The sequence below is a fragment of the Diadema antillarum genome, unplaced genomic scaffold, assembly GCF_040938485.1.
Source record: "Diadema antillarum isolate AM-2024a unplaced genomic scaffold, OU_Dant_1.0 seq00001146_RagTag, whole genome shotgun sequence".
Lineage (NCBI taxonomy): Eukaryota > Metazoa > Echinodermata > Echinoidea > Diadematoida > Diadematidae > Diadema > Diadema antillarum.
In genome coordinates, this window is record NW_027271958.1 from 275,795 (window position 1) to 292,514 (window position 16,720).

At 38.8% G+C, this 16,720-nt stretch overlaps 1 protein-coding gene across 1 annotated transcript in view; it reads left to right on the plus strand.

Annotated features, from left to right (window-relative positions):
- The first annotated feature begins 4,564 nt into the window (after positions 1–4,564).
- The window catches only part of LOC139744204 (low-density lipoprotein receptor-related protein 6-like), a 38,746-nt gene continuing 26,590 nt past the window's right edge, over positions 4,565–16,720 (plus strand). The window contains exons 1-5 of the mRNA XM_071654655.1: positions 4,565–4,802; positions 9,080–9,217; positions 11,810–12,004; positions 12,773–12,957; positions 16,368–16,610. Coding sequence (XP_071510756.1) covers positions 9,165–9,217; positions 11,810–12,004; positions 12,773–12,957; positions 16,368–16,610 — 676 coding nt within the window. The 5' untranslated portion in view covers positions 4,565–4,802; positions 9,080–9,164. The remainder of the gene's footprint in view (positions 4,803–9,079; positions 9,218–11,809; positions 12,005–12,772; positions 12,958–16,367; positions 16,611–16,720) is intronic.

A 16,720-nucleotide genomic window follows, 5' to 3' on the forward strand; every position in this document is an offset into this window, starting at 1 on the left:
GTGGTTCTTTGGGGCTCATCATACTAACATTGCCACATATCTACCATGAACAAGTCAAACACCTACCTGGGGCGTCATGGGCCCATATACGTTCGGTAAGCAAAATGATGATAATAATAGTAATAATAATAATAATAATAATAATAATAATAATAATAATAGTAATAATAATAATAATAATAATAATAATAATAATAATAATAATAATAATAATAGATAAGTGCATAAATAAATAAAATCATTCAAAGCCTTATTCTACTTAGTACATGTATTTCGGAGGAGTTTTCACGTCGGTGTGCTATGGAGGATGTCCCTACAGATTCCTGCTAAATAGTGGATATTGTATTGAGTGCCTTATTCAATTCTTTAACATGTAAGAGTTTTTACTTGGTGTATACTTCAAATAAGTTGTTCGCTTTTTTTTTGTATCACATTTGCTTTTAGAAAGTGATTAAAGGGCATTTTTATACTGCAATTGGGGTCTGTTCCTCAATGTTAATTGATATTCAAGTGTGTGTGTGTGTGTGTGTGTGTGTGTGTGTGTTTGGTTGGCTCTGAGTGACCTTCCAGAACTATTTCTTTGTCATTGTATGGTCCGTCGTAATGGCGACGAAGATAAAGGGGGGACACGTTTAGATTGATTTCATAAGTGTAACAGTTACACGATATAAGATAGTTTTGTCAGTTTTCCACTGATCGATATTTTGTTTACGTGTGTGTGTGTGTGTGTGTGTGTGTGCGTGTTTGCAAAGGAGTATACAGTCTATACAGACATCCCCTTGCCAAAAGAAATATTCTATTTATCTCCCCTACAAATGCCATGATTATATCGAAAAAACAAAGTTGAGGCTGTATACATAGGGGATGCAGATGAGGGGAAGGGAGGATGTCATACGCATACCGCAGCCAACAACATCAGGGGATGGTGTGCAGAACCGCCCCACCTCCTACTCCACTCCCCTACACACACATTCACACACACACACACACACACACACTTCGGTGGAAAAAAATGGAAACGCCTTACCTCTTTACAAATGCGAGACGTATATATAAATCACTTTTAAGCAAATAATCTGAATTATCTTTATTATCCCTATCAGTAACTATTATCTTCATTGATAGCCATCTCTGTAATCAGTATGAGCGATGCGAAGATACAGGAAACCAAAGGAATAGAAGCAGTCACGAAATCTGTGAAGAGTATTACAGTGTGCTTCATTGTCATGTGTTCAGCTATGTTACCCCGGCTGTTCACTGCAAGTGTCACTGGGGTTTCATAGTAATATGTGCGGCACTAAAGTTGTGTTTAGGTTGCTGGGTTATGGACGTGGGTATGGGTGCATGATGTAGAGCTGTGGAGCATACTGGCCGTGTATTGAATACTAAGTGGGAGCTGACTTGGCATGGAATGTGCTTGATATGGTATTGTTGGTATTAGATGTTGCCTGTTGTGACGGAGACAGACGTAGAGAACCATGTGTAGACTTGTTCTTCGAGAAAATTTTACCAAAATCTGTCTTAAAAACGTAAAGAAAGTTGTGGAATTTTTATGCTTCATACATATTCAGCCTAAATTGTGACTGTGGTTGGACTCTACAAAGTATGAATCATCAAACGATCATTGTCATAAGCTCACACATTTTCCCAAAATTGAAATCAACATTTTTTTTTTACTTCAGTCTGTAAGTCAGGACTTCTAACATCTTCTCCACAAAGGTCGTCATTGCTAGGCTATAAAATATGGCAATGCAGCGTAGATTTTATATGAATGATACAAGTTTTTCTTTTCTATTTCATATGTAAAACAACAACAACAACGAGGTATTTAGAGAAGAATTGTCCGGAGGTAAAATTGGAGATTTGTTACCCTATCAACACACTCATAATTTACCCATGTTGTACCGGTTATAGAATCTGCTTTCTGAATTCATGAGAGAATACAAGTTCAAGTTCAAGTTCGAATTTATTTGTTTTTCCACAATAAAGTCATACAAACATAAATCTCACTTTCTTGAGTGACAGAAACAATGCATGTAAATTTGTACAAAGAAAACAACAATAATGAAAAAACTAACAGTATCAATACATTGCAATTGTTGCAGAGGTAACGAAAATGAAAGAATTGTCAATATGCACTCTGTGAAAAAACGGAGGGACCCACTAAAAAGACACTAAGAGAAAGACGGACAAACAGTTACACACAAAACAATAACAAACAAAATAATGAGCATGAGACAAGACTGGGACAGCAACAAGACTACTTATAGGGAAGAAAACTGACTTGACGACACGACAGAAAACAAGACTACAGCGCGACGAAGAGGTAACGAAATAGACAGGAGTATGCAACAGAGAAAACGATCCTCGGAGGTTTGAGGAAGAAAGAGAAGAAGAAGAAAAGAAGAATATACAACAAACCCTTCAACTGCGAGGTATAAGTTAAAGAAGATCTTATCATAATCAAAGATAAGGCAAAAGTAACAATAATTCGATAATCCATGATTTTCTTTTTTTTAATCTAATTTTGATCAAAACCTGTGCTATTCTCATGGGTCTTTACGATAGCATCTATACAGTAGTCGTAATAGTTTGATTCATATCAAAGTGAAAAAGATATGGCTGCTAGGTTCACCTTTTTAAAGAATTATTGATTTTTTATATCCAGCAGAAAGTAATGCGTATATAAAATTTTCCATTCCCGAAATTTCATGTTGTATTTGGCATTTCTCATGAATCAGTCCTGGGTCCTCTGTTGAATCATATGCAATATTATACATCAATAATGTATATATTTTTTGATAATCTTCCAGAACTCTTAACTTTACATTAATTGTGGATGATACTAATATTATTGGTTTTTATGAGGACTTCGAAACACTGATTAAGATTTTAAACACGAAACAAAGACAAGATTTCTCAATGGTCTACGTCCTGATAAACTGTCCCTAAACGTTTCAGATAATTTTTATACCAGCAACTGACGTTGACGAGGTAGTTCCCCATGTCGATGGAACAGACACAACCCCACACTGCGGTACGTTTCAGATTTAAAATCGTTTTTAATTCAATTTGATTTGATTTAGTCTATGCATGGCATTTCTTCACAAGTATAGACCTACACCAATTCTAAACAATTCCATGAACAATGTACAAATATAATATCTAAGGTATTACACAGTTATATGACTGAATTTTCAAAAATTTCTTGTTTAATATAGGACCTATTATATATATATATATATATATATATATATATATATATATATATATAATGTGAGAGATAGTTCCCTGGGTCCCGAACGTGCGCGGTGCCGCATTGTTGGTTGTATAATAATTGAAAGAAATTGGACTGAGGCGGGACGTTGCTCTCGATCTTAGTCTCCCTTTTATTTGTCAAGCTTTCTGCCCGTCATTGGACCTTCGTCAGGACCTACCAACAGAACAATATATGTATATATATATATATATATATATATATATATATGATATGTATGTTATATTTTTTCCTAATGAATTGCAATATAATTGTTCAAACTAGGAGACAACAGTGAATTCGTCTTCACTAGAGAGGGTTACAATTCCGAAGCAATGTATTTTCGCGTAGGGTATGCGCAGCTTTACATACGTATAATACTTGATGCATTTATCCGAATACACTGTAATTTACAGATACATTCTTTGAATCTCAAAATTCCTTTTGTATTTATATAATTCTTTAATTCTACCATATATGACAATGATTATGGTCATACTGCAATATTGTTTGGGCAAATTGTTGCTCAGCTGGAATTAATCTAGGTTTTGTACTCCAGATACGTAGCGTAAGATTAATCACTAATTTCCTATATTTGACCCTGAACGATCCCACAATTTATCAATAGAACACCAAAATCATCGTATTAAATATTCATATCTTAATGGTATCTTTATGAAAAAGTACACACCTAATCATAAGATATAATATCATAATATGTATTCGAAAATGTTCAACTGTGAGAGTACGTCGTTGCGCTTCCAAGAAAAAGAGTAAAGCATTATTCCGCGTAACGGTGGACGACAAAGTTAAACCATCCATTCATGAGGCCAGTGTGGAAGAAGTATAAACGGCTCTAAATGTCATCAATAGGGGATTATGGCTGAGTTGCGAGGTTTTATTTCTACTGAGCAAGTAAAAGTGGAGAGAAAGCTGAAAATGAGGCAAATTTAACTCCTAATGGCAAAACGCCAACACAAACATGGAATAGCTAGCATGAACAATTATTATATTATTGAAATACGTGTATATCAATTTACCTCACCTGCTCCTAATAGCAGGCACAGTTAGGCCGACTGGAAACCTCTGTAAATATGCCGTTCAGCCTGGGTTAATTTGTGGAAACACGTGGTTCCCAGCGGAAACCAAATGTTTGATCTTTGCTGGGCACGTCACGGGGAGCTAAGCGGGTCTAGATATATCATATACCTGACCTTTGATCCTTGAATTTGAGTGTGGGAAGCTGCGGCCAGAAACGTCACTCACTGGGTGGTATATGAGGCAACAAGGAAACCAGTCTAAAGCACGTTCAACTCGAGGCAGGCAAAATTTGATCGGACCACAAGTTAGTTAAGGAACACCAGTGGGTTCAAGTGTGGAATACTCGGGAACGTTATCCATATTTTACAAGATGAACTGACGTATACATCACATATCATATTTCTAGATAATTTGAGGCAGACGCGACAGAAGACTTTTGAAGTGAATCAATTGTTCGTTGGAAATATCGTCACTGTGTGGACCAAAGCTGATTACTTGGCGTTGCGTGAGTATTGTGTTCGTAATGTGTATAACTTATAACAGTGGTCTCCCATAAAAATCGCACTTGGCCTCTGTTTGCATTCGTTGTTGGTATTGTTCCAAACAACGTGTTGTGGTTATTGTGCATGGGCTGCATCAATTGTTATTTATAATATTTATCCTTGCTTTTTACAGCAGATGTATAACAATTTTCTTTACATTCAAATGGACTGGTTGTAAATTTATGATAGATGATTGACGACTGTCAACGTTCAAATATGACACTAAGACTCCATACCTCCATGAACGCATTCATGTTTTACGTCAAGAAGAACAACATAAGCAATCACAAACCATCTCCTCCCACCCACCCCCCCCACCCCCCCCCAAAAAAAAAGAAAAGAAATATCGGATATGTCTATATAGTCGTAACTGACACAAAAACCCTCTACAGAAATAAACATAGACTAAATCTACGCCTCTTCCGTCCGAAGGAATACCAACTTTTTGCCTGTGATTACAATGTTATGAAAAAAAGGTCCATTGTCTCCTGTTATTTGTCTCTTTATGTATATACAGCGTGTCCCACAAAAATGCTAATGACACTCTGGATGGGTACAATATTGAAATCACAACATTATATTAATTATATCTTTACCATTGTTTACACCCGTAAACTACAAGTCATTTTCTACAACTGGATGAAATTTTTGTGATATGGTCCAATAACCACACAGATATGAGCATTTTTTCATTACACATTAGGAAACCTCTCCAAGTTTTGTATTAAGTAGTACGTGTAGTCAGGTTCAGCTAACAAGATTTGTTATCTATTCAAGTGGTGCAAATTATATCTATTCACTTTCAGCAACGGGCATAAATCTGCAAGGATTTTCTTTTGTTCAGGACTTGGGGAATAATTATTCATTCATCCACCTCTGATGAATAGAAATTCTTGCATATTTACGACTGTGCGTTCAGCAAAACATGACGAACAATAGAGAGATGCATTTTGTTGAAACAGGGGTCTCAAATTCTGACCTGTGTAGGTTATCATCTTGACCAGGACACATCTCATAACATACCAAAGATGTCATGCCAGTTTTCTTAAACCTTCATTTTTTTTTTTAGTATGGGCCCGCAAGTTGTGGGTCCAAAATCTAAAAAGGAGATAAAATAAGAATGAATGAAGACGTAATTTGACTACATACTTTATTCAACGTAATAACGAAACTTGGATTGAGAGGTTTTCTGATGAGTGCTGAAAGAAGGCTCATATCTTTGTGTTCAATGGACTACATCGCATAAAACGTAAGCCAGTTGCATAAAATGAATGCTAGTTTATACGATTATAAGGCCAAGTAAAAAAAGAAACCAGTTTCTCGTCCTCGCGCGCATCGATTTTGGCCGCCGCATCGATTTTTTTACTATTTACTATTTTCAAAATGGCGCTGAAAATACCAAGAAATTCATAATTCTCGTCCCAGCCCGCTCCCCGCCCGCATCGATTTTCAGTTGCCGCATCGTCGACTTTTTTGATATTTACTATTTTTCGACAATTCACCTACCAATCGTGATGTCTCATTTCTAATTACGCCTTGCGTCCTCTACTTAGCTGTAGTATAGCTGTAGCTTCCGTAATGCGTATGTAATAACGCATGCATTTCACACTGCGAGCTCGGCAAGAAGGAATGACCGATAAAAGCAGTCGAACTGTAGTTGGCTGGGCGCGCGCGGGCGAGTGTGGGCTGTGATGTACAGCGTACTCGGTACGTCGTGAACGCAATAGCGGCAACAGTTTTGCGAACAATCGCTGATATCATATTCCACGCATATTTCGCGCATTGTTCGTATTTTTCCCCGTTTCTCATATTTTAAGCGGATGAATTGTACTGTACAAATGTTTGTGAGGATTGTATCGAGTTTGTATACATTTTCATGTCATTGTGACTATGTGCATGTGTGTGCAGTGTCGGAAGGTACGGTACCAGTGCAGTGGCCGTGCCGGCCGCGTATGCGTGTCTCTAGCTGTAGCTGTCAGGGTCCCCATCCCCTGGTCTGTCGGCTGTCTGCACGCACGCATGAACACATTCGAATGTGTAGAGGCCCGTACACTCTGCTCTGTAACGTTGCATCTGCCGGCGATGTATTGTTCTATTTTGAAGAGAAAATGAATGCGCTTTTCCAGCAAATGTAGAATTATTAAATGGGTGTATCTACAATATAAATAACTTTTCCACGGATTCTGGTTTGTCTCGTATTTCTGCGGGATACTTTTCTTTACGATGTAAATTCACGGACACGGCCGTGAGTCGTATCACCTGTCATAGTGTGGTATACAATCATTCATCGTCCAAATGATTCAATTCAATTCAATTCAAAGTTTATTTCATTTTTCGACATATTAAACATATATTTCACTTCTTTTGATAACAGAGAACAAGGTAAATAGAACATAGTGAAATGAAAAGACTGTACAATAATTGTACTGTACAATGATGAGTGATTATCAAATGTCTTTTTAGAACATGAAGAAACATCTTTAAATGTTTAATGCTATAATGTCATATCAGTATCATTTTTACATCCATCTGCAATTGTACAAGCCAGTTTCCAGTTGAATGTGCTACAATTGTACTGTGAAGAGATGCAGATACATTACCAGCTGTGTGGACACAAAAAGTCACAAACACCAATGATAAATAAAGCAGTGTTTTGAATATCATGGAATTTATTTCAGTCGTACATTTGTTAAAGACATGTTTTATACCTGTTTCTATTAATAGCACAATACATCAGAATTGCAAGTACACTGGTATCAGAAATGCCATTACAACACTAAATACCAGTATTAAGATGGTCATTTTCCCTTGATATCTGTAGTGGCAAGAAAAAGCAAATGTATTTCTGCATGCATGAAGTTTCATTTCAAGTATGGTACATAATTGTTTGAAAATGCACAGAGTGCAGGCAAGACATACACTTTGGACCTGGTCTCTCATAACACAGCTAACAGAGTGATATTTCATTTCATAAATTGAATATATAGAAAATAGTAAAGCCCTCTCTCATTACCTTTCTCAGAATTACCGGACGAGAAACACATATTACTTTCATTTTGACAATCCTCGAAAAAAATAGTAAGATATCAAATAGTAAGGACCTCCCTCATCGCCTTGCTCAAAACACCCGGACGAGAAACTGCTTTCTTTTTTTACTTGGCCTAACATTATATACAATATGATTAGGTAATTTTCAAATTGTACTCGTTTAGACTGCCATTTTTTGTGGGACACGCTGTATGTATATAGATATGTATGTATATAATTGTGTGTGTGTGTGTGCGTGCGTGCGTGTATAAATGTGAGGACACTGTGCAATCTGACAAAACATATTATTCCAGTGTCTCTATAATGCTGATGAATAATAAAGCGGCATTGACACCCCCCCCCCCGAAAAAATGAGAATTTTATACACCATATCTTTTGTTCCGTCCTAGGTATAATTATGTGTGTCTGTATGTATAAATATATAACTCTCTCTCTCTCTCTCTCTCTCTCTCTCTCTCTCTATATATATATATATATATATTCATATTATAGGCCAGTCTACATATTTTTCAATCTGTCAAATCATATTCCAGTATCTCCTAATGTTGAGAATCATGCAAGGAGCATTAGCATCTCCCCCCCCCCCCCAAAAAAAAACCCACTAAATAAATAGATATTACACATATTTCTTACACACAATGTCCCTATCGGCATCGATGGAAAAAAATCCATGATATCACTTGAAACGCTTTTCCTGCAGGCAAATCCAAATTTAGAAAAACAAAGTATTCAAATTTTCCATAATTAAACCCCATGGGTTTATATGAAAAGAGAAATTAGATTATATCAACAGATCAGCCAAGAACAATAAAAACAAATGCTTATGTTGACGATGTCCTACTGCCTTTAGTGATTTATACAACCATCTATATTTTGTAATAACTATGCTGTAGTGTTACGTAAGACTGTTTTCTTTTTATGCTCCTTTCTATATATAGTCTACTTTTGTGCTTGATTCTTTTCATTTTTTTTTTGCGAAATAAATATTAATAATGACACTGATGATAACAAAAACTATGTAAGTTTACTTTGTTTTGAGTTGGGAAGCAGAATAAGGGCAAACAAAGCAAGCAAACAAACAAACAAACAAACAAACATTAGCCGCGAACATCGTGGAAATATAAAACGTGGGCAATAACTTGCTAATGTCAAATTGCTGTGATGCGGCTTAAATGAATTTTCTCCCGAATAGTTGTCATCTGTCAACCTTGAAGACGTGTATGAAGAAACCTGTACAGACTGGGAAGGGCTGAGTATGTCACTGCGTCGATGGTGAGATGGCGTTGATCCACTGGACTGTAATCTCTCTCCTTTGGAGTCTCTCCACAGTGTGAGTACTGCCTCGACATTTGATTTTTGTGGGCTGACTTTGTAGAGGTAAAACGGACGGCAGTGAGATACTGATGCGATAAATGAATCACCAAGAGATAATATAATGTCCCTCATTATCAAAGCGTCCACTGTTTTTCTCTATTTAAAGTGATTTTTTTTTTTCGGACCAGCAGGGAAAACCAGTAAAGTAAAAACACGGATGATCAATTTGATTAGTAAGAGTTTAAAACTACCTCGAAACTAAAATTACTTTTATAAAATGTTTCGATTCGATTACAAGACCTTAGAGACGAATTGAGTGTTTGAACCTAACTTGTTTAATTTATTTGTTTACAACATAGTCATCTTGCGAAAAAAAAAATATTATAAACAGTCTTCGCCTTCCTCACCAAAATACTTGTAACCACTCTCAAACGCACTGCAAGGTGAAAGCCCAATTACATTATAATTTGGAGCTCCGATATACAAGGCATTTAGTTTTGACATGAAAAGACAAAATGGTTCATCGTCATAAACACGATAGATGAGGAATCACAATGATTTCTATCAACACCTTGTTTGAACAAGATGTCTTGTCAATGACACAATTAGAAAACGGGTCTGGAAGTGTTTACAGTGATGAACTTTAGAGAAGACAAAAGTCATATACTAAAGGAGTTAAAGAAGGCAAACGTTGAGTCATCGACGAAAAAAAAGAGTCACATGGGTAAGTTGAGAGATTACATAGTAACACTTGCCATGTTAAGATGCATATACTGAAAAATAGACAGTGACAGTGAAGGGGAGTTCCAGATGGTCTAACGGTCTAATGTAAGGCTTCCACTTTTTTCTTGTGCGTTCTTCCGTTTTCACATCCCCGTATACATTACTTCTTATACTTGATATCATTTTAGTTGCAATGTTTCATTGTAGATTAGTCACACTATGAACGGGGCCCTAGACGCAAATATGATAATGAAATGACAAACAAATCGATACGAACGATGAACATAACAATAAAGTAAGAATTAGCTCAACTGACACTTTGTAGCTTCTTCGGTCTAAATCTAACATTGAGACCTGAGCCATCAGCCCAGTCAAGCCATGCTTATGATGACGGTCTCCTGCTTCCTTGTTGAATCAAATGCACTGTCTTTTTCTGCATTATTAATTTTATATGGAACCATAAATGCTTTACAATGATTTTGTTATGCATGCAGTATGAACTGCGCTTTGGTATCGCTCCTTTGTCATTTGGCTCTGTTATGTTTAGATTTGTTACAACTATGTCATTTATTTTGATTTGATTTGAGAAGTAGAATAAATACGAACGAACGAACGAACGAATGTTATTACTTTTGTACAGCAGACTTCGTATCTAACCACTACGAGTGTGTGTGCGTATGTGTGTGTGTTCTTATGCATGTATGTTTGTATTATTAAGTTGAACACTTATTTAAGTAGGCTCTAGTGAGATTAAAGTGAGAATATCTTCAGCCCTTTGTGTGTAAGTCATTGGAATTTAGAATTTGCTTCCATGAAAAGTACCATTTTATGCTATATGAAAAAGGTCCAATTCTTGGGGGAGGGGGTATGTTATCTTGACCATCGCAATTACAATGCATGTAAAAGCTTACTGGTGTTATTGAACCATATGTTTATATTCCTTAACACATAACAAGAATAAAAACAACTAGAAAATGGATACGAGAATAATCTCATTTGTGCTACGTGTCTGCGACACAAATCACGCTAACACAATCGTACAGGTACAGCAGGATTCGCATCAATTTAACATCCTCATGTAAATAGTGAAGAGCTGCACGCACTCCCCATTACAGCTGATGTGACGATAAAGTTAGAATCACCTGTTATTACAGTCTAAACCACCTGCGACTCTAGTTCTACATCTTTTTACCACCTGTACCGGTGAACGATGTGTTCTCCCTCCATTGCGACATGTCTCACGTTTTTAATAAATCTTGTGGGCGTTTTCTTCGAGTTTTATTCCGTTTCCTTTGTTGATGAATTTCCTGGCTATCTGTCAAACGGATATTGCCACTATGACATTGGATTGATAGCACCTGACCTCAAACCAGATGCCGGAAATGGCATGAAAAGTGGTCTGACCCTATAACACTGTACCAGCGATCACTTATGTAGCAACTAAGGAGAATCAAACCGCATATCAGATCATTGCGGTAATGGCCAAACATTTCCTGTTTGTTCAGGGGTGTTTTGTTCGTAAGCAATACCCGAAATGCAATGGTACAAATAACATTGTTGCACAGACAAGGAAAGTCATTAGTTATGTCCTGCTCTTCTTAAATTTGATGGATATTAAGATGATGTGCAATGCTTTTATTGATGTGACAGCTTCCGAACGACTTTCTGGTTGAATGAAGAACACACAAGTAAAGCAAACTAGCACACACTAACATTTCGTATACGTTTCCAATGCAATTTAATCCATCATGTAGTCGGAGTGTTAGGTTTTCTCCATTCATTATATAGATTAACATGCGCCATCTCTTTTGTATTTTTTTTTCAATGACCGCGAATACAACCGCAGATTTAATTCGTTGTACTCTTGTTTTCATTCATATTTCAGGTTACAGATTGACGCTACTGCAGAAACGTGTAGCTACGTAGTGGAGGCAGGAGCTGGAACTATCCGATCTCCGAATTATCCAAGTTGGTATCCACCGTCTCAGAACTGCACATGGGTGATCCGGGGTTCGGAGGGCACCCGGATAAGGATCCGGTTTTTTCATCTTGACATACCGGAAACTGGTGAAAACTGCACGTAGGTTGACTTCCGAGGCAGCAATAAAGTCCACTTAATTTAGTGTCACCCTTATAACTTTCTTTCTTTCTTTCGTTCTTCTTTCTTTTGCCACTCGGATCAAATCAAAACATTAGACAAATCGTAACATTCTGAGTTACTTGTCTTCTAGGAAGCTTAACATTTTTGAATGGATATACATGAATGAAGAAAACGAAATAGGCCGATGTAACAAGATGCCATGGTACAGGTCCCAGGAAAAGACTTTACACGGATGACTCCAAAAGAGAAAGCTGTCAGTGAAATGTTCTCCGAGAAGCAATATATCGTGAATACTGCTTCGTCGGAGTATATAAATGAACGAAGATCATGTGATATCATAGTATGCTAATACGGCTAAATTTTGACATTCAAATAGATTTTATTCTCAAATAAACTTTCTTGATAACATCATTAGGCCTACCGGCATCTGATTGTGCCCCTACGATCAAATGACTTCGCTTGCCTTGCACAACATGGCGCCAACTGTCATTCATATTATGATTCCAAGTATTGAAACGTATGTAGTGGGAACACAGGAACTGACTACTAGCATCCCAATACTTTATAGGCCCCCTGGATTAATTAAATTCAATTTAAAAATTTTCTGTATAAACTATCATATTCCTGCTGCAGATTGTATGAAAAAAAATCACACACACACACACGAATTAACACCAAACCTGTATATAAACGCCGGGATTGTATCTCTTGCCTTTTCCTAACTATGTGTATCGATAATTATTTCAGACTCAATTCCTTGCGATTTTATGATGGACCTGAAGCCAGCGACTCTGTTGAATCGGGTCGATTTTGTGGATTGGAAACGCCGAGTGGTGACGTCACAATACAGTCCACATCTCGCTTCCTCACGGTTCGCTTTACATCTGACTTCGAGGGACAGGGACAGGGATTTCTTATCTCTTATGAGATAGGTGTGTAAAAGACTTCGTAGGTCATACCATGTATGTGTATGTGTGTGTGCATGTGTGTGTGCGTGTAAATGTGTGTATATGTGAGTGTGTTAATGTGTGTTCTTGTGCGGATGCCTTAGTTTATAGTTAAGAAGGTTAGTTAGGTTAGCTACGGAGATTTGTTTTGGGGATGGGCTTTATTTTAAGCCCCCGTTCCGCTTTCACGATCTGGACCCCGATCTGTCCCGATCTAGGAGATCGGGAGAGAGCGGCAAAAGCGTACGGGGATCGGAAGCATCGTAGCAGCAGCGTGTGGAGGTCGGGGTTGGAGCGGGCATTTTTTCAGATCGGGAAGAAATTTTGAACCTGTTCAAAATTTCTTTCCGATCTCCCCGATCAAAATTGACTTATTCTTAATCGTACGGCAAGCGGGGAGAGCGTAGTGACAGCGTAAACGCAGCGGTATGAGCGTAACAAGGTCTTTGTGAGCGTAGTAACATCGGCACAAGAACGGGAAGAAAACTTAAGCCCCCGTTCCACTATCACGATTTGGACCCCGATCTGTCCCGATCTAGCAGATCGGGAGAGAGCGGCAAAAGCGTACGGGGATCGGAAGCATCGTAGCAGCAGCGTGTGGAGGTCGGGGTTGGAGCGGGCAGTTTTTCAGATCGGGAAGAAATTTTGAACCGGTTCAAAATTTCTTCCCGATCTCCCCGATCAAAATTGACATATTTTTAATCGTACGGCAAGCGGGGAGAGCGTAGTGACAGCGTAAACGCAGCGGGGAGAGCGTAATGACGGCGTAAACGCTGCGGGATGAGCGTAACAAGGTCTTTCTGAGCGTAGTAACATCGGCACAAGAACGGGAAGTAATTTTAGCTGTAATTTTCGAAGAAGAAGAAGAGATGAAGAAAAAGAAGAAAAGAAAGCAGCGAAGCAGCTACCCAAAAGGCGAAGAAAGAGAGACTGCACGTGATGCTGAAAGAGGAGGAAGAGGACATAGCAGATTTTTGAAGAATATGAAATCATCTACAACTGGAGGAAGACGGACTATAAAAGCAAGGACATCAAGAAAAATCCTTTGAAAAATCAGCACGTCTTTGTTTATACAATGCATTGCTGCAAAAGAACCGTGAGTTGAGGAGGCTCTTAAAGTTCAAGTTCAAGTTGATTTATTTCACTTTCAACAAACAAATTATAAAAAAAAATACAAAGAAACGCTCATATACACAGACGTCATGAAACCAGTACCACAATGCGATGAACAGAATAACATTGTAAAAGAGATACAGGAAATGGAAGGGACTGCTAAAAAGCAGAGCTTGTAGTATTAGAATGCAGTCCCCTCATAGAGAAAAATATATAATTGCAAAAAACAACAACAAATTTCCCTAAGCGGTAGCAAAAAAAAAAAGACAGACAGAGTAATACACACATACATGCACACATACGGACGCACATTAACAAACATATGGCGGCTCTCTTGTAAGGAAAAAATTGATGAGAGGATAGAAAGATATAGTAGTGAAGAAGGTAGTAAGTCCGAGGTGGACAAGGGGGGGGGGAGGAGGGGAGAGGAGAGGGAAATGGTGGGTCATAACCAGGGCACTGGAGCCACAGAAGCACGGGCTCGCTGATGAAGAAAGAGTAGTGAGAATAACGAAGCAACAACAACTTTGAAAATCAAAAGTAAAAAAAGAAGAATGAATCTTCGAGGTCCACAGTATATTTCTTCGGTTCTGCATGCTAATAAGTTGACTGACTGCTGACCCACAGTCGAATCGGGGTACATCGGGGCACATCGGGCACTTTTCAGCTCTCTGAACGGGGTAACAGCGTGATAAGATCGTATAGATCGTTCAGAGCGTAGATACAGCGTGCATTGATCGGATAACATCGGCAACATCGCACTAACAGGCGTAGCTACATCGTTCTAAAGCGTACCGGCAGCGGCAGAGATCGCAATGTCTAATTCCCGATCATCGTAGTAAGAGCGTAGCAAGCACTTGGTTGTCGTAACTGCAGCGTACTTAGAGCGTTCTAACATCGTACTGTGTCCAGATCGGCTCAGGTTTTACCCGATCCTTCCCGACCTGAGAATATTGTCAAATCGTAGCGAGAACGGCATAGTGGAACGGGGGCTTTACACAAAAATGTCTGCCAGAAGAAGATCAAGGAGATCGAGAGGCAGAACTGTTGAGGAGGAGGAGGGCATTGTCGCTACACTTGTCGGGGCAGAACATGAAGAAGAAGGAGCTCAAATTTTCGAAGAAGGAGAAGAGATGAAGAAAAAGAGAGACTGCACATGATGCTTAAAGAGGAGGAAGAGGACATAGCAGAATTTTGAAGAATATGAAATCATCTACAACTGGAGGAAGACGGACTATAAAAGCAAGGACATCAAGAAAAAACCTTGGAAAAATTAGCACGTCTTTGTTTATAACAATGCATTGCTGCAAAAGAACCGTGAGTTGAGGAGCCTCTTCGAGGTCCACAGTATATTTCTTCGGTTCTGCATGCTAAAAAGTTGACTGACTGCAGATTGACAGTCGAATCGGGGCACATCGGGCACTTTTCAGCTCTCTGAACGGGATGACAGCGTGATAAGATCGTATAGATCGTTCAGAGCGTAGATACAGCGTGCATCGATCGGATAACATCGGCAACATCGCACCGACAGCGTAGCTACAATGTACATCGTTCTAAAGCGTATAGCTGCAGCGGCAGAGATCGTAATGCCCCATTCCCGATCATCGTAGTAAGAGCGAAGCAAGCACGTGGTAGTCGTAACTGCAGCGTACTTAGAGCGTTCTAACATCGTACAGATCGGCTAAGGTTTTACCCGATCCTTCCCGATCTGAGAAAAGTGTCAAATCGTAGCGAGAACGGCATAGTGGAAAGGGGGCTTTAGATTATCAAGTGATATAAGTCCACAGGAAAGTGGGAATACGGTTTCAAGGGTTAATGTTCAGAAGAATAAACAGTGATTCTTCGTCTGTCAATACAGTGTACCACATAAATCTGGTTATGTAGGTTTTGTAAAGAACTTTACACAAAAACGAATTGGACCTAGCTTCCTCCAAACAAACTTTATGAAGGATTCTTGACATCATCAGATTGGGGCAGTTTCAAGATCTTGCTCCATGAGTCCTACAATAATTCATAAGAGTTTTCATAAGAAACGCAGGGCAACCTCCTAGTCCCCCCCCCCCCCCCCCCCCGGCAGCAGAATCCCCGCACAAGTTTATGTTTTTGTAATTTGTAAGAGTGGGTGGAAGGTGAACTTGCGATACTCAGAGCGCCAGACCCATTATCTGTTGTTGCGATTTTTGTTGTTGGTGTTGTTGTTTGCTCTTATGTTCGCGGTAAATGGTGTCCTGAACCATGGGCGGCAAATAATTTATAATACTGTTTCCTATTTTCAAATGTAGTTGACGATAACGTGGGATCCCGAATAGTTTTCACAGCTTCGCACCCTCAAACCAGGGAAGCGAGACTGTCGTCTCTCCCGGCCGATCCCCGTGAGACGTTCTCCTTAGATGGCTCCTTGCAGCAGAACGTTTCCATCCGCTATTTCTTCAACGTGGAGCAGGGAAACTGGGGTGCCGTGGCCACTCGGTACGGGCAGCAGCAAATACTCTGGTTCGACGGAGGACTCAAAAGAATCCTCAAAGGTGTGACGTCACAACATTCAATTCAATTCAGGTCAATTCAATATTGCATCTTATTTCATTTTTCAACTGTCCAGATATTAACAAGATATGCAGATGAGATGACAAAACAG